Here is a 24,444-nt window from a genome sequence, read left to right on the forward strand (position 1 = left end):
ACACAGTCTAAAAGCTCCCTTTAACCTCAGCTAGATGTGATCCCTCTCTTGACTGAAATCCATCAGGACTTGCTATCATTCACTTATTCATTGAATAAACACTTCTAAGGGTCTGTGATAGGGCAGGCACAATTGTAGGAGATGAAGCTTCAGCAGTGAACAAAATGGTTCCTGTCTTCGTGGATATGATATTATGCAAACGTCATATCTTGAGTTGTTAATTGCGCAGATTTCTTTGCACTGCTAGGTTTTTATGCTTCTTGGTGGCAAAGGATATTATCTTATTCAAGACTCTTTCTCATTCAATGCTAGGGTGTTGAGTTTTCTCTTGAGTGGAATACAGAAATGGACATGGAGGAGGACAGTTTTCCATGAGTAAGTTTGCAGGAACTGGAAGAATTGTAACAAGTTGCAAGCAACCAAAGATGGTATTTACTGTTACCTGTTCTGAGTCCTGCTCTTGAGTTCTCTAGCCCTGCATATTTTTGGAAAAGCCTATGCAGTCACCACCAAGTGAGATGTGAGTTGCATGATTTAGTTGCCAAAGAAGCCAATTTGATTTTTACCACATCAGTGAAAGTATACTTTCTAGACTAAGAAAGGTGATTGGCCTGTTCAGTTTACCAATCCACTCTTCCGTGTTACAATCTGTTTTATTGAGGGAGGTATGTTTCATGAGGGTCTTTGATGGAAAAGCAAATTCAGAGGAGAGGCGACAGGGGGTGGATCAGGAGGGAGGTGGAGGTTAGGGGCATAAAATGGTGTCACTGTAGGATAGGAAAAGGAACAGGGAATGTTAAGCCTGTTGAAAAAGATTAGGCAAGAAGAAATAAAAGATAGCTCTGTTCAAACATAGGCAAGACTCTTGACTGTTTAGGATGTTCTCAGGGGGAAGACAGGTGACCTATTGAAGGACATGGGAAGACAGATGAGGACTCAAAGATGACCTAGTCCAAGAATGACAGAGTACATTTCCTTGGTAGGAAGTGAGCTTCCTGGACCATGCCAGCTAACAACTTTCCTGGGTTGCTTTAGAAAAATGGAACAGAGAGTACCTGTCGTGGCTCAGCGGAAACGAATCTGACTAGCATCCATGAGGACACAGGTTTGATCCCTGGTCTCACTCCGTGGGTTAAGGATCTGGCGTTGCCGTGAGCTGTGGTGTAGGTTGCAGATGCAGCTCAAATCCTGTGTCACTGTGGCTGTGGTGTAGGCCAGCAGCTGGAGTTTGGATTTGACCCCTTGCCTGGGAACCTCCATATGCCGTGGGCGCCCTGAAAAGATTAGAACAAAACAAAACAAAATGAAACAAGAGAGTTAGGGTAAAGTAGGGAGTTTAAAATAAAGATTCCAAGGGCAGTCATCCACCTAGAAGTCTTTGATGGGATAACTCAAGAGATGACAGTCTTTCAAACTGCGGTCTCCTTTGTTTTTCACGTTTGTGTACTTGACTTACTTTGAGAGTCAAAACCCTTGCTCTCCTGCTTTCAAGGCTTTCAGTTTGTACTCTGTATAACCATTCTGTGTCATCTTAAATAGTTGAAATGTATGGGCCTTGAGCTCTTTAGCTGTAAAGCATCTGAATGTGATCCGTTGGGCTGTGTCCACCCTTACTAGGAGGTTGTGTTCAGAAGCGTCTTTGAGACTGGTGCGATTGTATGTCTTAATTGAATTGAAGAAGGAGATTTTTATGTTTCTTTTGGATGTGGTTTTACACTTAGAGACCATTTCATTGAGTTCATTTAAACCCTTTCCCCCGGGTGAATGCTTCATGGCACATGTTTCAGGAGTCTCTTTGGTCTTGAGTGATTTTTAAAGATCAGTTTTTTAGTGCCACATCCACGTGCCTCTCAGATTTGTCTTTTGTGGCCTCAGATGTTCTTTTCTTAGTATGTGGTTCATTTTGTCTCTTGAAATCAGGTACTCATTCTTGGTGAGACATGAATTATTGATGACCATTTCTCTTCAGGAAGCACAGATCAATACAATAGGTAGAGGATTTGGAATTCGTAGCCATTAAGATTTTTTAAAAAACATAGATAGTTCTCTGTAGGGTGCTGTGTAAATGCAAAAAAAAAAAAAAAAAAATTAAGATGTGATCCTTACAGAGATAGACTTGCAGATCTTAAAATCAAACTTACGGTTACCAAAGGGGAAATGTGGGAGAAGGAATTAATCAGGAGTTTGGGATGAACATATACAGTCTACCGTATAGCACAGGGAAATCTCAGTATTTTGTAACAACTGTATGGGAGAAGAAATAGAAAAAGAATAGATGTATGTGTATGTATAACTGAGTCACTATGCTGTGCACCTGAATCTAATACAACATTGTAAATCAACTATACTCCAATATATTTAAAAAAAAGATGCAAACCCTGCCTACAAGTGTAGATTTTGGTCAGATGATCGCTGTATGAGAAGCATTGTTCATGTAACTTCTTTCTCCTATGGGAGCTCCAGGTAGTTCACTTATGTAGCCTTGATACATTTTTACAGGCTTAGGAGCTGTTCTCTCTTTTTTTCTTTTTTTTTTTCGACTTTTTCGGCATATAGAGATTCCCAGGCTAGGGGTCAAATCGGAGCTGTAGCTGATAGCCTATACCACAGACACAGACACAGCAACATCAGATCCTAGCCACATCTGCAATCTACAGCACAGCTCATGGCAGCACCGGATCCTTAACACATTGAGCAAGGCCAGGCATTGAACCTGCGTCCTCATGGATGCTAGTCAGATTCATTTCCCCTGAGTCATGATGGGAACTCCCTAGGAGCTGTTCTTAATATACATTGACATTCACATTAAGGGCCCCTTGTCAAGAGACTAGGTGTTTTGAGTGGTGTTGTTTTACTGGATTGTCTTCATAATAGACTAGGAAAGAAGATGGGGTGGCCGTTGTGAACCTTTTTTATAAAAGAGAAAAGCAGGAGAGTTGGGAATATTGCAGCTGGTAGACGCAGGCTCTGTAATCAGATGTTACATCTGCTGAGTGGTGTAGGAAAGTTTCTATTATTGTGGAATTTAGGAGGGGGAGGCAGACTGAATTGGGCTTCCTAGAGTTCTTATGTCAAACAATTTCAAAATAAATAGAAAAGTGTGAACTTAAAAAAGAATACTGCTGGAGTTCCCGTTGTGGCTCAGTGGTTAACGAATCCGACTAGGTACCCTGAGGTTGTGGGTTTGATCCCTGGCCTTGCTCAGTGGGTTAACGATCCGGCGTTGCCATGAGCTGTGGGGTAGGTTGCAGACGCGGCTCGGATCCCATGTTGCTGTGGCTCTGGTGTAGGCCGGTGGCTACAGCTCTGATTGGACCCCTAGCCTGGAAACCTCCATATGCCATGGGAGCGGCCCAAGAAATGGCAAAAAGACAAAAAAAAAAAGAATACTGCTGGATCACCACCTCTGTAACTGAATGACCAGGTAGGATGGGCCTCTTGATTTGTAGCATGTCTGGGGAATAAATATATATTTTTTAAGAATAGACAACCTGCAGCTCTGATCAAAATATGAGAGACACTTTTTAAACCACACCGTAGCTTATGTTTTTCTTCAGACGTCTTAGCTTTGTTCACGCTTCTCTCTATACGTACAAATATAAAAGAGCATGTAATCGTACCCTTCTGTGATAGTTTTTGTCTGCAAGAGTGATCTGCCACTTCCCTTTGGGTTTTATGTTTAAATCCGTGGAACAACTGAAAATGATTCTGATGTAATTCACCTGGAGAAGCACCTTAATGGAATAGAAACAAGATGTTAGTAACCTTATTATTACCTATGTTAACATAATAAAACCTCAGCTTGTGCTTTTCGGGGCGGGGGGGGGGGAGGTTAGAAAATTACCTGATGTAATTGAACGAATTCAACACAACATTAACTTCCAGGGATGTTCCGATTTCCAGCAGGCTGTGGGCATCATTTTGTCAGCAACTCAACTGTTCAAAATTGCACATCCTCTTTTTTTTTTTTTTTTTTCTTTTTTGTTCCCTCCATACCTGACACTATGTCTGACCACAGAGGGCACTCAGTACACATTACTGTCAAGCAAAATGTCACTGAGTTGTGATGCGATTCTGAATCGGCAAGAAGTATTTACTTTTGTTCTACTCACTGCATTTCCGAAGGCAGGAAAGGGGACCAAAATCCCTTCTATGTTTGTCTGGAGTCAGCGTTGCCAGATTTTCTTATATGAATAGATACGTTGATAATTGTCTGTAGAGATTCTAGTTAGAGGTTTGCCTCCTCATTCCTTCTGTGTTTCCTTCTGTCTGGATGTCGGCTGTGCTGACTTGGCCGCTTTCTGTCATTTTTATGTGTGGCGCAGATGATTGACAGAATATGTGTGAAAGTTCAAGATCATCTCAACTCCTTACGAAACTGTGGCGGAGATGCCGTCCAGGAAGATTTAAAATCAGCAGAAAGGCTCATGCGTGATGCTAAGAACTCTAAAACGGTGAGTTTTGCTTCAGGGTGCGGTGTGAGAGCCTTATGGAGTAAAGAGCCTTTTTAAACTTCAGATTCAGGAACTAGTTCTAACTTTCTTTACCTTTCTACCCAACTCTTAAGGTTATAACAAGCGGCAGTGTGAACTGAGTTACTCTTTGCCTCCTTTCTGTACTGCTGCTAATTATCAGTAATTAAAATAGAGTTTTCCTGCAGAATCTGTGGAATATTGGTTCCAGAACCCCCTGCAGATAGCAAAATCTGCGGATGCTCAATTCTCTTATACCTACAATGGTGTAGCACAGGGGTTTTGCAGCCTCAGATGTGGCCAGCCAGCTGTCTAGAATTAAAAGCACAAGTCAGTGTGACTTAAAAACAGTCTAATTGGGTCCTGAGTAACTGGAAGGCAGTTGTAATATCAGTGAGTGCCAGCTCATTGAAAGCGATTCGGCTCCCAAGCTGATAGAATGAAACTAGCCTCTGTCACCTCTAAAGGAAGCTTCTCTCACCTTAGAACTTCATCCTCAACGTGTCGCTTTATAGAGAAAAGACCAGCTGGGGGTCAGAAAACCTGGGATCTAGTCAGGCTCTGCTATTAGAATCCCACCATTATGGCATTTTCTAGCAGGAGGAACCTCATGGGTTAGCAGACACTCTCACACCCCAGCTGGAGACATCAAGGCACACAGGGCTAAGGTACTGTCCCTCTGGTTCCAAAGCTGGACCTCAGTTTCTTAATCTGTATAAAGGGCCTTTTCATTATTCCTACTATTGCTCCACTCTTTTTACTAACTCTGCAGTGACTTTGGCGTTTCCTTAAATTATTATTTAATTATGGAGAGAGAATACTTTTCTTTTTTCTTACAGCTGTTACCAAATTTATACCACGTTGGTGGTGAGTCTTGGGCGGGAGCCAGTGGCTTGTTATCCAGTCCAATTCAGGAAACCCTGGAATCAATGGCCGGAGAAGTTACGAGAGTTGTCGATGAACAACTCAAGGTTTGTGGTTGCTGTTATTCTGTAAAATGAAATTGTTAGGACTTAACTATGTATGTAGCATTTCATACCAAAGCTACACTATATTTCATAGATGTGTGTGTACACATAAGCCTATGCACACATGCATATATTATAAAAATGGAATACTGTGTCTTTTCCAGCTTGCTTTAAAAGTTTTGGAATAAGCTTTTACATAATGAGATCAAGTAAAACCTATCACATTCAATTTTGGTGTTGATGGTAAATCTCACCCATTTTTAACATAAGACAGGTTGTCACTGATAAGGGGATGATTGATATCTGTTTACAAAGAGAAGTCTGCATCATGAAAAGTATCTTCTGTTATTACACTTGATTTAGAGCATGGAAGATAATGACAGGCGTTATGCTTACTCTGCCTAGCTGCTGCTTATAACGGAGAATTTACCATTGGGTAAATAGATTACAGTCCTTGTAAAGAGCTGGTTGAAAGATTAGGAAAGGGATTTAGAATGGAGTTATAATACCCCAAGTAGCAGAGACTTGTTTATATACTCGTAGGCTGAAAAAAAGGTCTCTGAAATTTAAGTGAATAGAGTATCCTAAGACCAGTTTTTTTCTTTCTGTCTTTTTTTAGGGCCATGTCCATGGCATATGGAAGTTCTCAAGCTAGGGGTGAAATCGAAGCTGTAGCTGCCAGCCTACGCCACAGCAATGCCAGATCCTTAACCCACTGGCAAGGCCAGGGATCGAACCCATAACCTCATGGATACTAGTTGGGTTCATTACCACTGAGCCACAGCAGGAACTCCTACCAGCTTTTTCTTAAGGTAGCTTCATAAAAGAGCTACAGCATAGAAAATTTTCACTTTTCCAGGAAGTTTTCACCATTTGCAATCTGCCTTAAAAAAGATCTTGTTTATTTTTATTTATTTATTTTGTCTTTCAAGAGCCGCACCTGTGGCATGTGGAGGTTCTCAGGCTAAAGACCTTGTTTAAATTTCTACATTTATTTGGTTTTTTTTTTCTGAGAACGCAATTGCTACAGGTCAGAGGGATTTGATGTGCATTCAGTAATAAATTTGCAACATGCTAATTCCTCTGTAAATTAAATTAATGAGCAAGAGAATGTTGTGGATTCTTTAGGAGTTTAAGCCCGGCTTTCTGTGCTGCATATGATACAGAGATTCTTGTGTGTCATTTTTATTTTATTTAACGGTGGTTATTTTGAATACATTCTGAGTAAAGACAAAGGGGTAGAAAAAAGACTGGCTGGTACAGCTTCTGCCAGATCATTTGTTACCTAAAAGCACTTGTTTTATCCTCCCTGAAGAATAAAATATGAGCAAAGGATGCTTTCTTACACATTTAAAGTCATCTTTATTGCTTATTTGCCTCCAACTGTAAAAAAAATCAAACTGCTTTTTGTGAAACATTTAAGCCGTACTAACAAGTATTAAAAATGAAAGTAAAAACCCCTTGGAATCCCAGAAATGACATCATCCTTAATATTTTAGTGAATTTCCAAACATTCTCTGTCTACATAGTATATGTATAGAATATGCTTTTACATGTATGTAATCTCCTATATGTATCTTTTTCTATTGGGTACATTGTGGGTACAATTTTAGATCCATGAGTAATCATGACTTTAATGGCTACAGAGTGTTTCATTGTGTAGACGTATGGAGGTACCAGTGTCCTGGAAAAGCTCAGTCTACCTGTGTGGACTCCTTTCCTTTCACTTTCCTCACTTCAGGCATTTATAGTCACCAGATGGCGGGCGTTGGGGGACTTTCCTCCACCCAACTGGGTGTCCTACCATGTAATGCAGACACTTTCTGCCTGGAAGTAGCATCAGATGCCAACAGGCTAAGAGCTCCATCCCACAAGACTAACACCTCCCCCCACCACCACCTCCGATGCCACCCAGGAGTCCAGATTGTCACCTGTTCTTCTCACCAGTCAGCAATGAGTCTGAGGTTCTGGGAATGCCTCCAGGGTTCGATTAACTTGGGGCGTGCCACCCCCCCAGCACCTCTATGTGCTCACCAACCCAGAAGCTCTCCGAACCCATACTTTTGGGATTTTCTGGAGGCTTCATCATGTTGGCATGGCCAGTCATTAACTCTATTTTTAGCCTTTCTCAGGAGAGAAGGGGCTGGAGCTGAAAACTTGCAGCTTCTAATCACAGCTTGGTCTTTCCAGTGACCAGTGTCATCCAGGAGCCCAGCCAGAGTTACCCCAGTAGAACAAAAGACACCCCTATCATTCAGGAAATTACAAGGGTTTCAGGAGCCCTGTGTCAGGAACCAGGATCAGAGAGCAAATATTAGAACAAAAGATGCTCTGAGTGTTCTTATCACTTAGGAAATTACAAGGGTTTCAGGAGCTCTGTGCCAGGAACGGGGGGCAGAAACCAATATACATTATCTCTTATCTCACAGCCAGTAAAATTTATTTTCTGATTTCTGATTAATCCTTTTATAATAAATGCCTGTGGTTGATCCATTACTAGGTCAAATGGTACACTCAGTTTATACTTTTTTTTTTTTTTTTTTTTCTGTCTTTTTGCCTTTTCTAGGGCCGCTTCCTGTGGCATATGGAGGTTCCCAGGCTAGGGGTCTAAACGGAGCTATAGCCACTGGCCTATGCCACAGCCGCAGCAACATCAGATCTGAGCCACATCTGCAATCTACACTACAGCTTGCTGCAATGCCAGATCTTTAACCCACTGAGCAAGGCCATTCATCGAACCCATATCCTTACAGACACTATGTCAGGTTCTTATCCTGCTGAGCCACAGCAGGAACTCCTGGATTTCTTTAATAACCAGTGATGCATCGAGTAATTTTATTATCCACTTGTATTTCTTCTTTTGTAAATTATATGTTTGTGTCTATGGCCTAAGGTTTTTCCTTTAAAATACTTCTAAGAACTCCTTTTTTACTAAGAATGGACTGGTATTTAGATCAGCAAGAAACTTTGCAACAGGAACTTCCCTGCCAAACAGCTTCCTAGGGGCACCTGTTGCAATTGGTCTAAACCACAAGTTATCCCTTGTGCCTTTGGTCCATTTCCTTCCCAGTGCCCTGGATGGTGGGAACTGACTCCTAGCGATCATTCTTGGGAGGGAGTGGAGGAGAAGGCAGAGGTCTGAAGTAAAAGGTATTTGGGTTTTTAAAAGCCTGAGTATATTTAGGACCAAAACATTTCTTCTGTAAATAGACATTCCTCACATTTTTGGGAGCTGACCTTTCTGGCCCCTTGTCAGTGTCACAGGTGTTCTCTGTTCATCATAGCTGCCTTATTTGCAGCAGCATCTCCTGATTTTCTCTCATTCTCACTATCTTGAGGATGCCAGGCTCCCAAACGCCCTGCTTTTTCCATTCTCCACTCCCTTGTTTTCTTTATTCTCAGTCCTTTTGTGTTGCTGGTTCCTTTCCCTTCAGGGGCTTCTGGGCATGAACCATAGCAAATCCTCAACCACAACTTCTTAATTAAATGTCACTCCTTCATTTCCGTTTCACCTAAGGGAAACTAAGTTCATGTTTAGTTTTTGATACTTTCAACAAGTCAATAGGCAGTTACGTCCTTTCTGTTTCCTTCCAGTTTACCTGACAAGTGGACATCATTTTATGAGTTAAAAAAAAAAAATCCCTCCTTTGTCTATTTATATAGTTTTCCAGAATCTCACTTTTCTTAACTATTTAGGAAAAATGTATTTTTACAACAGTTTAAAAAACTGAATATTGATTTAATTACAGTGGTCATTTATTTCACTACAAATATCAATGTCTTTGACTTAAAAAAAAAAGTCCTTTCTCTGATTCCAAAATTTCCTAAGATTAACATGTTATCCTAGCAACAGCTAAAATGAATGCATTATTTTATCAAAATGAGTTTTTATTATAGTGGAAAAAAAATGTAACTAGCAGGCCTGGATTTATGTCCTGAGTTTGCTGCTAGCTGACTGTTTGCTCTAAGCAAGTCACCGAATTTGTTGGGACTGAGCCTCCCTGTTCAGGATGGTCTTGGTCTTGAGATAATTAGGGGGATTATATCCTTAATAATTGATCATCGTGTGTCGTGGCCAGCAGTACATGTTTTGAATTCTGGATGAGAGTAAGTTCAAATAGCTCTTTGCGCCATCTTTCAAAAAAGAAAAATTGTTTTGAAAAGCAAAAGAAATGGCTGGAAGAACCAGCCTTCTTAGCAAACTTTGTGGAAGAAAAGAAAGCAGTAAGTTTGGACAAATACCTTCTTTGAAAAGGGGTGATATTTTCTCTGGACTGGCCTGTTACAGGTATTTTTAAACGATAGCTCTCCTCCTATTTCCCCTTTTTATGATGCTAACATTTATTCCTGGAGTAATCATAGGTGAATGAGCAGGGTTTGAAGGTTTTAACACAAGGAAACTTCTTTTTCCCTTCTGGACCTAAATTTTAGAATGCTTGTTTTGGCCTTGAAGATTCTTCATTTCCCTCAGGGCTTCAGCTGTGAAATACTTGACTAGTAACTATCAGGTTTACTGAGGAAATGAGGCCTGAGGGGTGTGGGTGGCATTTTGGCAAGTACTAACTCGGTGTGCTGGGAGAGGTCTCTGAGTTTGCATATGTTCCCCCACTTTGTATTTTCCAAAGTTAAAGGGAGATTTCAAAGCACTTCGGTGTGGAGGTTGTTTTGCATGTAATGAATTACAGTTAGTTCATATATTCTTGCAGTGAGCAAATGACTGCCATGTTAAGGATATGAACCCAATTTATTTCATAAATATTGTACAGGGTTTCTAAGTACCATTAGCTATTTTTACAGTTAAGAAACACAGAGCCTCATAACCATCATTGGAAAAATACATGCACAATGAAATCTGATTATCACATTTTAAATACAAGGCCTCCTCAATTCAAGCTTCTGAAGCAGGACACATAGACGTAACAAAATTGAAGAATATGTAAGAAGAGAAACATGGATAGTGTGAGAAAATTTGACATCAGCCTCAACTAGATTTCCAGAAGGAAAGAAAAGATAGTATAAGAGAAAGCAATAGTCGAGGAGATGGCGAGTGAGAATTTCAGGGACTGATGAAGATTAAAATCTACTGATTCAGAAAGTCCATTGAAACCCAGAGAGCAAAGATGCAAATCCATGTCTCAGATCATCGTAATAGAAAATACTGACGACACAGAGAAGATCTTAAAAGGAGCCAGAAGGAAGGGAGAGCCATATTAATTAAAAATGACCAAAATTAAGACTCACCAAAAAGCTGAAAAGTAATGAACTAATAAATACCTTCAGGAGTTCTTGTCATGGCTCAGTGGAAACGAATCTGACTAGCATCCATGAAGACTCAGGTTCAATCCCTGGCCTTGCTCAGTGGGCTAAGGATTCAGCCTTGCCATGAGCTGTGGTGTAGGTCGGTGGCTACAGCTCCGATTTGACCCCTAACCTGGGAACCTCCATATGCCACAGGTGTGGCCCTAAAAAGATAGATATCTTCAGGCTTCTGAGAGAACAAACCAAGAATTATATGCTCAATAAATCTAATTTGTGAGAATGAAGACAAAGCGAAACCATTTCATCTAAGCAAAACCCAAGATAGCTTACTGTCACTAGACTAAACTAAATAAACATCTAAAGGATATCCTTTGGGGCAAAGGAAAAATTATGAAAGAAAGAGGGTCAGAGCTGCAGGAAAGAATGGCAGAGATAATGTCAAATATGAGTAAAGAGAAACAGCAACTATATGAAACAACAACATTGATGTCTTTTTTTTTTTTTTTGTCATAAAATTAGGAAAAATGCAGGTAAGATCCTGGAAGTGAGCATTTAAGTCACTAAGGAGTAAAAGTAATTTTCTTCTGGAAAAGAAATATTTGATCTGGATTGTCCACTGCAGTATCCATTAGACACCTGTGGTGATCTAAATTTAAACTAATTAAAATTCAATGACAGCGGCGAGTACCCACTGTGGTGCAGTGGAAATGAAAATGAATCCCACTAGTATCCATGAGGATGTAGGTTCGAACCCTGGCCTCACTCAGTGGGTTGGGGATCCCGTGTTGCTGTGGCTGTGGTATAGGCTGGCAGCTGTAGCTCCGATTGAAGCCCTAGCCTGGCAACTTCCATATGCTGCCCATACGGCCCTAAAAAGCCAAAAAAAAAAAAAAAAATTCAATGACATGTAAAATTCAGTTTCTCAGTTGCACTAGCCACATTTAAAGGGCTCACTAGCCACACAGGACTAGTGGCTCCCATATTGCACAACACAGGTATTCGCATATCTCAAAGTTGTGTTGGACAGTGCTGCTGTAGACATGAAGTAATGGGCGTGTGTTAAAATTTCTAGTGTGGCCATCAAGACAGAAGCACTGCCCCAGGGATCATACTGCATACCAAGAGGAGCATTAGGAAATGCGTGGGGTTATTTTGGGTTGTTACAGCATCTGATGTGGGCAGGTGATAAGGATCCTAAACATCCTGTAATACCAGGTTCAATCCCTCATCAGAAGGAATGCTATCACTCACAAATCTAGTGATGCCATAGAAAAGACATCACCAGAGATAAGATAGGACAATGAATAATGACAGATGATCCAATTTGCCAGAAATAATATCAGATGTGTATGTATCTAAACATGTGGGTTTATGCATATAAGAATAAGTGGACAGAATTACAAAAAGAAGTTGACGCACTTATCTTGATGGTAGAGATCTTTCAAAATGACTGCCAGGAACTGATAAAGTAAAAGGGTGATGATAAAGAATATTTGAACAGTAGAATTCTTAGTTATGACTTAGTGTGCCAGTGATAGAAAACTATGAGTTCTTTTCAAGGATGCATGGGATATTTGACAGGGGGTCTATAAAACATTTCAACAATTTGCCTTTTTTTTTTTTTTTTTTTTTTGGTCTTTTAGGGCTACACCCCCAGCACATGAAAGTTCCCAGGCTAGGGGTCTAATTGGAGCTATAACTGCTGGCCTATGCCAAAGCCACAGTAACGCGGGATCCGAGCCGTGTCTCTGACCTACACCACAGCTCACGGCAATGCCGGATCCTTAACCCACAGATTGAGGCCAGGGATCGAACCCTCGACCTTGTAGATGTTAGGTTTGCTACCCACTGAGCTATGATGGAAACTCCTCAGCAATTTTCAGTGACTATTCTCTGATTCCATTTAAAGTAAATTAGAAATTAATAACAAGAAGACTTTTAACAAGGGAAAACCCCACATGTTTATAACTTTAAAACTTGACATCAAGGGGAGGGTGTAATTTGAATTAGAGGATATTTAGAATTAAACGGTAATGTAATTAGTAATATCAGAACGTGTGAGATGCTCTAAACCAGTACTTAGAGTGAAATGTATGGTCCTAAATGCCAATCTTGGAAGTAAAGAAAAGCTGAGAATTAATGGGTCTTGGAAGGCAGTGCTCTTTAAGGTCCTGAGCTGGGGACTGGACACAAAGAAGTGGTCAGGGGCAAATTTATCCTGGGATCCTTCCTCCCCTTCTTCCTAGCCCTGTCACCAGAAAGTCCACCATGGCGGCCTTAGGTACCATTGACTCAAGGTAACAGGGGGTGAAAATTGTAGGTAATGAAGAGAGAGGAAAGGGACACACGTGTGGGCAATGGGCAGGGCTTTGGAAAAGGATGGCTGGAGCAGGAAAGGAGAGTAGGAGACAAAAGACCTGAGTCCACATCTCACTTACTCTAGCAACCAGCTGAGTGACCTTGAGCAAGTCACATACTGCCTTTAAGTCTCCATTTTTCTCACCTGTAAGATGAGTTTGCTAAAATCTACCTCCACCCACAGAGTTATGTGGGTCAAAGGAGATCATGGGTGAAATCACTTTGTAGAGTACAAAATGCTACATCATACTGTTGGTCAGTGAACTTTAAAATATCTTGTTCATGGAGTTCCCGTCGTGGCGCAGTGGTTACCGAATCCAACTAGGAACCATGAGGTTGCGGGTTCGATCCCTGGCCTTGCTCAGTGGGTTAAGGATCCGGCGTTGCCATGAGCTGTGGTGTAGGTCGCAGACATGGCTCAGATCCTGCGTTGCTGTGGCTGTGGTGTAGGCTGGTGGCTACAGCTCCAATTAATTAGACCCCTAGCCTGGGAACCTCCATATGCCGCAGGAGTGGCCCTAGAAAAGGCAAAAAGACAAAAGACCAAAAAAAAAAAAAAAAAAATCTTGTTCAATTGCATGCCTAGGGCAGGATGAAATTCCTTTTTATAGTGTCAAAGTCATGGCAATAGTGGATTTGTAGAGCAGAAAATAGCCTTAGAAATAATTCTATAGGTGAGAATGCAGAGATCGGCAAAGGTTAATCACTTAATGCTACACATTTAACATTCCACAGAAATTTCATGTCAGAGTCTTAATCGGAAGCCAGGCTTCTCTCTTTAGGTCTGGAGTTCATTCCAACTGAATTAGCACAGCATATGCAAGGGGACCTTTCAAGAAGTTGTGGCCATGTTGATGAATATGACAGGATTCAAACAGCATCTTGGTACCTGAGGTCGTTCTTATCAGAAGGGCTGGGCTGTTGCTCTGTCTGAAACAGAATGTGTTCATTTTAAGGCCAAAGAGGAAAATGATTTGTCTTAAATGGACTCTTTTGGCATTGCTTGTGGCTTTCTTGGAATGATGATTAGTCAGTGATTAGTCAGAGTTCTAATGGGGACAGAGTGCTGTCAAAAATATGAGTGGCTCTTGGAAACATTTCAAGTAGCTTCCTCCCATCTCTCCTCCTGTTTTTCACAAGATCTTTATAAACATCCTGCTGCTCTGCTGCTCATCCTACAGCAAGAGGAGAGGTTTTACTAGTGGGATGGTGCTTTGCTTGTGAATATACAAGCAGAGAAACCATTGTACTAGTCTTTCCATAAAATGCTCCATTAGACCCATTCATACTGGAATTGTAAGGGGATCAAGCCTTCTTTGCAGAAAGTGGGCTCTTGTCATTAAGATTAGCATCTTTGAAAATGGATTAATAGTATTTTCTGTGATATACTGAGCTTTTATTGTATGCTAAACATGGTATTGAACACTTTACATATGTAGTATCATTTAATCCTCAATAATTTTATGAGGCAAGGACTTTTTATTTGCTATTTTATAGATGAGGAAAGTGAAATTGAGAGATCAGTAATTTCACCCATTGTGTGTTACTCAGCTGGGATTCAGATTTGGGTCCAATGCTAATGTGAGCCTCCTTCCCACACTTACAGCCATTTCATCCATCTCAGGCAAATCATTTAACTCCCTTAGCTCACATTCTTCAGCTATAAAATGGTGATCACACGAATAGCTTCTCTACCCATCTTCGCAGATGTTGGAAGAATAAAATGTGCAAAACCATTTTTAAAACTCCGAGTGCTAGATAGGTGTGTTTTGACTGTTATTATTAATGTTGCTTATAAAGTGCTCTGTAAATATTTTTGTCTGTTACTATTCATATTTTTTAGTGTTCTTATAACATTTATAGTTTTACTTAACACTAAAACATTTCTTTTTTTCCTAAAACTTTTTAAAAATTAAAGTATAGTTGATTTCCAATGTTGTGCCAGTTTCTGCTGTGCAGCAATAAAGGTTTTATTTTCAAAGAGAAAAGCTGGCAGTAGTTGCTGTGGTCTTGCTACGACTGCTTTTTTCATAGTGTTTCACCCCAACGTGAGGTTTCTTTGATTTGTGAAATTGCACAAGAGTTCAAATCTAATATATTTTCTAGGGGCATCTATAGCTGTATTTGCTAAAACTCAGGAGAATAATCGGCTATGGTAAACTGGTGTATGTATGTCTTTCTAAATTGCAGTCATGAATGCCTCTGCGTTAAGTACAGTGAACATACCATCACACTTCGGATGCCAGCGTGAGGCTTGGGTGGATCTGCCAAGTGTCTGATTTAAAGGGATTACCCGAGATCAGTGATCACCCAATAGCCACAAGTCACCCCAAGGCAGCTCAGAATCCCTGGGGGCACCGTGGGACGCTGCTGTGTCCCCATTTTCCGAGAGCTCGGTGTAGTATATAACCGCCTTTCTGTTTTATGGCGGCACCTCTGGGCTGTGTCGTCATCTCTCTCTCTCCACTTGTGCTGCATTGCAGGCGCTGCTTGAGTCCATGGTTGATGCTGCCGAGAATCTGTGTCCCAACGTGATGAAAAAAGCCCACATTCGACAAGACTTGATTCATGCCAGCACTGAAAAGATTTCCATCCCACGTACCTTTGTTAAAAATGTCCTGTTGGAGCAGTCTGGAATTGATATCCTTAACAAAATTAGGTAGGTTTGTAATGCTAATAAACCGAGGAGGTGCAGTGTCTGTGAATGCAGTTGAGGCAGCCGTGTGAAGAGTTTTATTGTTGGCTTTATCCTTATATAATGTCTTTCAGCGTATGTCTAAGAGGCAGTGACTGTATGTAAATATAGCTGTGCATAAATGCATAGGTTTTGTACATTTCCAAAATTAGATGACCACGGGTCTGCTTGCATTTACTGAGGAACTTATAGTTACCTGCTCTTTTTAAGAATTTTTTTTTTTAAAGGGGTGGTACAGGTTTGTCATCCCTCCACCCCTCCTCTTTTTTTTTTTTTTTTTTCCCTACTTCTGAAGCTTACTTATCATTTTATGAATCACTAACTTCTGAAGACTGGGGCCAGTTCACTCTCTACCATCATAATGTCCTGGGCCAATGTGTAGCCTATAAAAAGGCAAAGAGACCCACGAGGACTTCACCATATTTTCCTTTTGGGTTCTTTTGGTGAGTCTGTGATACTATGTATGTGCTAATTAATGGTGCTCTGGAGTGTTTACTTGTATATCTGCTTTTATCTGATACAGTTTGAAAAATATCCCAAGATATAAATATTTAGAAAGTGTGATCACCAGCAAACTTGCCTGAATTTTTACATAGAAATTCTGGGATGATCACCAGTATTATATTACAGCCCAGCTAACTCTCATTATGTTTTTTTAGTTGGAAAATCAGATGACAAGAAACCAAGTTTGAAAACGTTTTAAATTTCCCAATCTTGGTGAGAATAATTAGATGTAGCAAAAATAACAGCTCCTATCTGGAGAGCTGAGAGGGGTGCGGACACTCAACAATGTAGATTGATGACAGCCTGCAAGAAAAACAGGAGTTAAAATATGCAAAAAATTATGTCATTCCAGTCTAGATATCAAAGGCTGGTAGGCTAGACTACAGAACTTTGAGCATTTAGGAATTCTGCAGTAACTGGACAGATTTAGGTCTAAGATACCACTATGTGTGTGTGTGTGTTTGTGTGTGTGTGTTTAAAGATCTGAGTATAGCTGAATTGTAAGACAATTGGAAAGACTTGAGAAATTAAGACTTTCAGAGGGTTTTATAGGACCCCAGAGATGAGTTATTTCGTGAACTCTAGCCTAGGTATGCTTACGTATTTCTCTAACCTGTAGTTTCAGAATTTTTATTGAAGCACCTTAAGTATTAGGGGAAATAAAAATGTATTGACCACCATTTTTTTTTTTTTTTCATAATGATGGGTTGAACCACCAATAGATCATAATCTGATGCCTTTACTGGAGTTCCAGATCCTGTCAAATATGCTCATTTCCCTTGAAAATGGACAAATTCTAAAAGCTGAGAGGCAGTATGGAAGACCTCTCTTCAGTGAATTCTATGCCCACTAAATTCTTACTTGGCTTTTCATAACACTTTACATACTGTGTGCTGATAGAAAGAAAATGTATACACCTAGGCTAAGTTGAATCATTTCTTTAAAACTTTTGCAAACTGGAAGTTCTGTCAATAAGGGGAAGTATAGCAAAATGATAGAACAGTCCTGAGATGTTAGAAAATAATTGTGTTTTTAAGAATCCTTTTTTGAAGCTACTTGAAATTGGAAATAAACTACCCCTCCCCACCTCAGACAGGCAGTGGGGTGGGAAAGAGAAACAAACCACTGACTCTAGAGTCTGATGAGGACGCAGAATTCCCAAACATGCCTAAAGGGATCAGAAGAAATTTCTGTTAATGTCCAATTCCCAGGCCTCTCTGGAGGTTTGGAGTGGGAACTAGTTATCTATATTTTGAATAAGACATGCATGCGGATGATTCTTATCAGTGGACACGTTTGGGGAATGATAAAGTACTAGAGAAACCAAATAGACCTTATTTCAGAGTCAGGAATTAAAAAACCTTCTTTTTAGGTCAGGAACATTTTACTATATGCATCAAAGAGTTAGTGTTTCCCTTCTCTTCCTGTCATCAGAGAAGTGTCAATGCAAATTGTTGCTTTCCTGTTAGAAAGGTTTTTCCCTGTTACACAAATACACTTGCAACTTTAGGAGTAAATAACTTTATTTTGATTACTCCTTTAAACTGTTGACTTCAAAAACAGATACCTGATGGGACAATGTTGGAATGTGGGTATATGTCTTTCCAGTACATTTACTTCTCCATGTGTTGTGCATTTATGCACATTTGTGCCTGTGTATACTTAGGGAAGGTTATTTGGACTGAAGACACACATGGAAGTTAAATTTTGGGGAATACCAAATAGCTAAAATAGGAACTAAGATACCAGCCTTCTGACCAAAACTTCAGTGGCTGAGTCATTTTTTTAGTGAAAACTACAAGCCACTTTCTGTTGTCTGAGCATCTTTTTAAGATGAAGGAAGAGGCACTAGAACTAAACAGTTTGGGAATTATGTTCATAAAAGGTAAGAGAATAGTGAATATGTAACTGTTCAAAGTAATATGGCAGGTCAGAGCAGAAGCAGGTCACTATGCTACTATTTGGTTGGTTAAGAAGTCTTTTTAAAAGGTGGAGGATATGCATATTAAAGAAATAACCAAGGCTTCACAACCAGGCTAGATTTTCTTAATTGACTCCAGCCCAGGTTTGTTTTCATTTATGTCAATGGATGAATTGTTCCTTAGCATGTGGTACATGTGGTTCCCATTAAGTTTGTTTTTATCCAGATGTTTTTCATTTCTCCCACTAAATCTTGAGTTTTGAAATTGCAAGGCAGGTGGAAATTGGTAAAGAAAGTCTATTACCTGTGTGTTTATGGTACTGTTTAAGGCTTATTTTTGGAAATCCTTAGCCCTGTTCGCACATTCTTGTATTCCATTTTCAAAGACAGAAACAAAATTATAGTTGACCGTATCAACATAGCACCAATGATGGATGATGTTTTTTTTCACCTTGCCCAAATAAAAATGCTACTCTGTCCTTCTGATTTTCACATAGTGAAGTGAAGTTGACAGTGGCCTCCTTCCTCTCTGATCGAATTGTGGACGAAATTCTGGATGCACTTTCACACTGCCATCATAAACTGGTGAGTGCCATAGATGTCTTGCACAAGACCCCCTGATTCCATCTACTGTGATGCAGGGCAGCCTCCAGCGTGGGGATGTGGTTTCTTTTCGACATTTTACTCCTTTGCAGCTTTATGGGTTAAAATCTGGGCTTTCCACCTCTTCTTTCATTGCTTCCAGGTGTTCTAGAGCATGCTAGAATTTCTCCGGAGGGAATGGCAAACAAAGAAGTAATGGTATCCAGAAATGTTCATTTATAATATAGGTCAACAGTTTTGATAGATGATGCTGGAACTGAGGTTTAAAATTGAGATTTGTTTTTTAAGATTACAGTTGGCCCTTGAATAACTTGGGGAGGTGGGGGCTGGAAACCCTCCCTATGTTCAAAAATCCATGTACAACTTATAATTGGCTCTCCACATCCAAGGGTCCAACTAACCCAGATGGCATAGTACCGTAGTATTTACTATTGGAAAAAAAAAAAATTCTCCTATAAGTGGGCCCATGTAGTTCAAGGCTCACCTGTATTTAATTTTTCTTTTCTCATTTTGTTGTTCTCTGATACGATTATTTGATAATGGAATATTCTTAAAAACATGGCAGAATTGGAATGTTTGGAGTCCAAAGAAAGTATAAAAATAAAATGGACACATTCTAGTGATTGATAGCAGCTAAGTCCCCAGCCAGGCCTTTTGGATATAACCAAGGTGAAAAAATAAATTTTCTTTATTTAGAGACTGGTCCTATATCCAGGGAGAAAACTTTATTTCCAATATCAGTGCATATGAAAAATATCTCAGAAACTTGTTTCTCTAACTTCAGGAAGTCCTCTGAGCCACAGATGAAGGTTTTATAACTGGCCATATCTTGTGTCTCAAAATAAAATATCAACAGTGTGATGCAGTAGAGATCTCCCAAACAAGTTACAACAGTGTTTTCTCCAGAGAAAAATGTCAGGTTAATTGTGTGGGCTGGAGATGCTCAGTTTATGACATTGAATTATTGGGTGATGGTAGAGAACACTAATAATAACAGAAACAGCAACAGCTTCTTCTGAGGAGGCAGACAAAATGAGTATTTCGAAAAATTCATTTGAGGAAAATATATTACTCTTCTCTAAAATCTAAGAGATAAGCTAGACCTTTCTACCTGTTCAGAGTATTGCCCATGGACTAGAGCTGGCCCACTAATGACTGATTATGAGTCCACAACAAGGTCAGTCAGAAACTAAGAGGAAGCGTGGAGAAACTTCTAGAACAATTTGACATGGCAGTAATATCCAAATACCTGGTGTTTAAATTTTTTCATTTTTATTATAGTTTATCCATATATTGGTTTGCAGCAAATTGGAAATGTAAAAAATTGGTTCATCCCCACAGATATTTTTTAAATTATAGTTGATTTGCAGTGTTGTACCGATTTCTGCTGTACAGCGTAATGACCCAGTCATATATGTATATACATTCTTTTCCTTATACTATCTTCTATTGTGTTCTATCCCAAGAGATTAGATATAATTCCCTGTGTTGTACCCTAGGACCTCATTGCTTATCCATTCTAAATGTAATAGTTTGCATCTATTAACCCCCATCTCCCCACCACACTAGTTCGTAGTTCATGGCAAAATAAAGAGCTCTATGTGTGTTTACAGATTACAATTCAAACCTTTTTTTTTTTTTTTTAATAAGCAGGAACAAAGTCAATAAAGCATCCTTTATAAAAATAGCTTATTGATAACCTATAGCTCCAGGGACTGCCTCAAAATGCCTACTTGAGCATACAAATACTGGATATTGTGTCAGTATGCTGAACATGAGAACTACACTGAAAGTCTGAATTTTTTTCCCTTTTTTTTTTTTTTTTTTTGCATTTGTCCTTTGAAGAATTTGGTAACTCAAAGTATTGACATTTTCTTCTTATAATTGAAAAAGTTTGTGAATGCACTTTTGTTTTGAATTTCTTACTGCTGACTTCGATTGTAAGAAAAGAGCTTAACTGTTGTGTGAAAGAAATTGTATCTTCAAAATGAAACACCACTTTCAAAGGCATTCTGATTTCTTCAACTTAAGTTTAGAAATGTTCCCTAATATCCCATGGAATTGTCAACTGGTTCTCATCACTTCAAGAGTTCCTGGTGATGAATCAGTTCAACACTAGAGCTTATTAATTTTGACCCAGTTTAGTCCATCGCTTACCATTTACTTTTTTTAGGTTTACCTAAAGCATAGCACTGGTCATTAATATGCTGTGTAAAATAGATTTATAACATGAAAAAAATGAAAGCTAGCAATAATTAAAATTTTGTTAGCAATTTTTCTCCTTTCAGCCCTTTAAAAATAATGAAGGGTAGGATCAGTTTATTTCCCCTCATTAGATATTTCTGAGCACTAGATACATAACAAAGTTCTTTTAGAGGAAATATGTAATAAAATGAACAGAAGCACACTTCTTATTTTCTTGTATACTAAGCAGTCTCATTTGCCTTGTGTCAATTATTTTTCTTGTTTAAATTTCCCTTGTATTTCTATGAGTAATGCCAATGGCAATGACATTATATCTCACTTTTTAATTTACTTTACCCTCATCATAAGAGCAAAGTGACTTGAAGTGACTCTTCCTTGTCCTACTAACAGTGTATAAATAAAATTGCTTCTCTGTACAGAAGGCTGTAATGCCTCCTGATGGATATAGTTTTATGATTATATTGAAGATTAAAAACTGAAAAAAAGTCACACCAGCTTCCTGAAAATGTTCATAATGCATCTTTTGGAAAACAAAAATACATAATTACTTCATTGCATATTTACATGAACATGGCAAAGGTTTATGAATCACCTATTTTTCAAAAAACAAAGTCTCAAAAGATGTTTAAAGGAAGGTTTGGTAATTTCTTATTTGAAATACTTCACTCTCCAAAGAAAGATGATAAAGAGGTAACGTCCTTGAGTGTGAGTTTCTTAAGAATCGTCATTGATCACGTGCAGACACAATTATCTTCTGGAATTCAGCTGACCTGCTCTTCCCTTGCCTCTGTGCATTCATCTCTCCTTGTTTGGGTCTTGACTTTGTAGGCTGACCATTTCAGCAAACGTGGCAAGACCCTTCCTCAACAAGATTCTGTAGAGCTCGAGCTGGCTGAGGAGAAGCCAGTTAAACGCTCCCTCATCACAGTGGAGGAGCTCACAGAGATTGAGCGTTTGGAAGATCTGGATACTTGTATGGTAAGACACTTCCTTTGGCGACACCGTTATCCCATTCAATGGATGTGCTATTTTTTTTTTTTTTTAAATCTCAACCTTTGCAAACCAGACCAAGTAAAACTTGCCCGCAGAGACGGTTCTTTCAGAAACTTGTTGCTGTATGATGTCTCTTAATGGAACTGATAAAACGTAATCTTCATGTTTCCATGAAGGCCCTATAACTCACTTTTTACTTGTAATTTTGCAAAACTTTTTTTAAAGGGTACCCCCACCCACCCCGCCCTCTGAAAAGAAAACGTGTGAAAATTGCAGTGCACATGACACTTGGATCTGTCCCTGAAGTGGGGAAAAAAAGTTCCTAAATTGAGGAGGAGAAACTATTTATTTACCTTGGTCATTTGTGACCGGAAAATAGCTTTAAATAAATAAGCCTTAAAAAAAATGTGGAGAAAGACTTTTGACTATCTCTTTGTGTTGGTCTTTAGGGTTTTTTTGTTGTCATTGTTGTTTTAAATCTCCTGCTTCTTCCTTTTTTTTTTTACCCAATTTATGGATACCCTCTGAGATTTGCATTTCCTTTTCAGTTCATATTCTCTTTAACTGACTTGACTTAATGTGCTTTAGAAAATGGAATACAGTGCATCGACATGGTATATCTATCTGGCCATAAAACAAGAGTGTTCTGCTTGTTGATACTCCATTTTTCTGGGGAAAATTTGGTGTCCTTATTTCATTATTTTGAAATTTGTATCACTGGTGTAGTTCTCATTTTACCATACAAACAGTAGTGAATACTTCTGCACTCAATATTTTTATCTTTTACCGAAATATTCATTTTTAGTAATTTCTTATCGTTTGAGAGGGTGCTGGTGAGACTTGGTTTGGTCAACTCGTGTGCACAAATATTTCTACATCAGCTTCTGATTTTAGTTGTAAAGGAATGGTACTTGTTTTTAGCTTTCAAAACCAAAGATCTGATGTGACTAATACTATTTTTCTAACCTAGAAGAGAAAAGAATACTTTAAGTAGTAGTTCATTATTATCATCTTTTAAAACCTGTGAATAAAATGTTAAATGCACTCCACATAAAACCCTCATACAAGGAGATTAGTATGTAAATAAAATACATCTTAGCAAGGAGACTAGATCTAAAATATATCTTTAACATTCTGGTGTAACTAAAGATGGTGTTCTCTTTTAAATTTTGTTTTTATTTTGGGACATTAGACACTGTGTTATCATAGGCAATTATCCTGGAAATCTCTTAGTCTAACCATAAAAGAAAAGGAATAGTAGAAAATAGATTAGAATTAAAAATTTAAAATTAACTCTACATGCCATATTTCCTGCCAGAATGATCTGGTTGTGTTTGAGTTGGAAAGGGGTATAGGAAGCATGAGTTAGTAAAATGAATTTTGTTGAGTTTGTAAGTTAAGTGGTTTCAGATGATGCAGTGTTGGTTAAGAAAGATTGGCTTAGCTCCCGTAAAGATGGTTTTAAAAAATATAAGCTTGGTTTGTTTTTGTTTGATTAACTGATTTGCTTTTGTTATGTGAAAGGGAAAGAATGGTTCTCCTTAAAAAAAGTGGGTGGGGTGATGATGGTAGAAAAGAATCATGTTTTAAAATTTATTTTTTATTGAGATGTAATTGACTTAACATTGTATTAGTTTTAGATGTACATTATGATTCAATATATGTGTATATCATGAAGTGATTACCACAATTAAGCTAACATCATCACCACCCATTGCTTCCTTGTGATGAGAACTTTTATGATCTACTTCCTTGGCAACTTTCAAATATGCCATACAGTATTGTTAACTACAGTCATCATGTTGTACTTGACACCAGAAGGACTTATCTTATAACTGGAAGTTTGCACTTAAAAAAAAAATGCAGGAGTTCCCGTCATGGCGCAGTGGTTAACGAATCCAACTAGGAACCATGAGGTTGCGGGTTCGGTCCCTGGCCTTGCTCAGTGGGTCAATGATCCGGCGTTGCCGTGAGCTGTGGTGTAGGTCGCAGACGCGGCTCGGATCCTGCGTTGCTGTGGCTCTGGCGTAGGCCGGTGGCTACAGCTCCGACTGGACCCCTAGCCTGGGAACCTCCATATGCCGCGGGAGCAGCCCAAGAAATAGCAAAAAGACAAAAAGAAAAAAAAAAAAAAATGCAGATGCAGGATGGCCACGAGGACCAAAAGGCAAACCATGCTGCAGGCACACCCAGCACTGAGTGACTTCTGTTTTGTAAAAATGGTCCTGTTGCCTTGACCCTGAAAGAGTCACAGGTAGTTGGAGACCTCTCTGAACTTCACTCATGACCCAAGTTAGAAGGGTGGTCTTTTCTAGTTCAGACAGCTAGGAAGCAAGCAGTTGGGGCCATTCCTGACACAAGCACTTGTTAAATCCTAGGACCAGAAGTGGGGCCTCGGCTGATGAGTATCGTGTTAAGACAGAGCTCTTTGTAAAGAAAACAAATACTTGGGCAGAATTTTTAAGC

General features: G+C 39.3%; 1 protein-coding gene across 6 annotated transcripts in view; it reads left to right on the plus strand.

Moving 5' to 3' along the window:
• The window catches only part of CARMIL1 (capping protein regulator and myosin 1 linker 1), a 317,002-nt gene that overhangs the window by 231,371 nt on the left and 61,187 nt on the right, over nucleotides 1-24,444 (plus strand). For all 6 annotated transcript variants that reach the window (XM_013977486.2, XM_021099791.1, XM_021099790.1 and 3 more), the window contains 5 exons: nucleotides 4,326-4,454; nucleotides 5,312-5,443; nucleotides 15,541-15,716; nucleotides 18,675-18,762; nucleotides 21,814-21,963. In XM_013977486.2, coding sequence (XP_013832940.1) covers nucleotides 4,326-4,454; nucleotides 5,312-5,443; nucleotides 15,541-15,716; nucleotides 18,675-18,762; nucleotides 21,814-21,963 — 675 coding nt within the window. The remainder of the gene's footprint in view (nucleotides 1-4,325; nucleotides 4,455-5,311; nucleotides 5,444-15,540; nucleotides 15,717-18,674; nucleotides 18,763-21,813; nucleotides 21,964-24,444) is intronic.

The sequence above is a fragment of the Sus scrofa genome, chromosome 7 (genome assembly GCF_000003025.6).
Source record: "Sus scrofa isolate TJ Tabasco breed Duroc chromosome 7, Sscrofa11.1, whole genome shotgun sequence".
In the NCBI taxonomy this organism is placed as follows: domain Eukaryota; kingdom Metazoa; phylum Chordata; class Mammalia; order Artiodactyla; family Suidae; genus Sus; species Sus scrofa.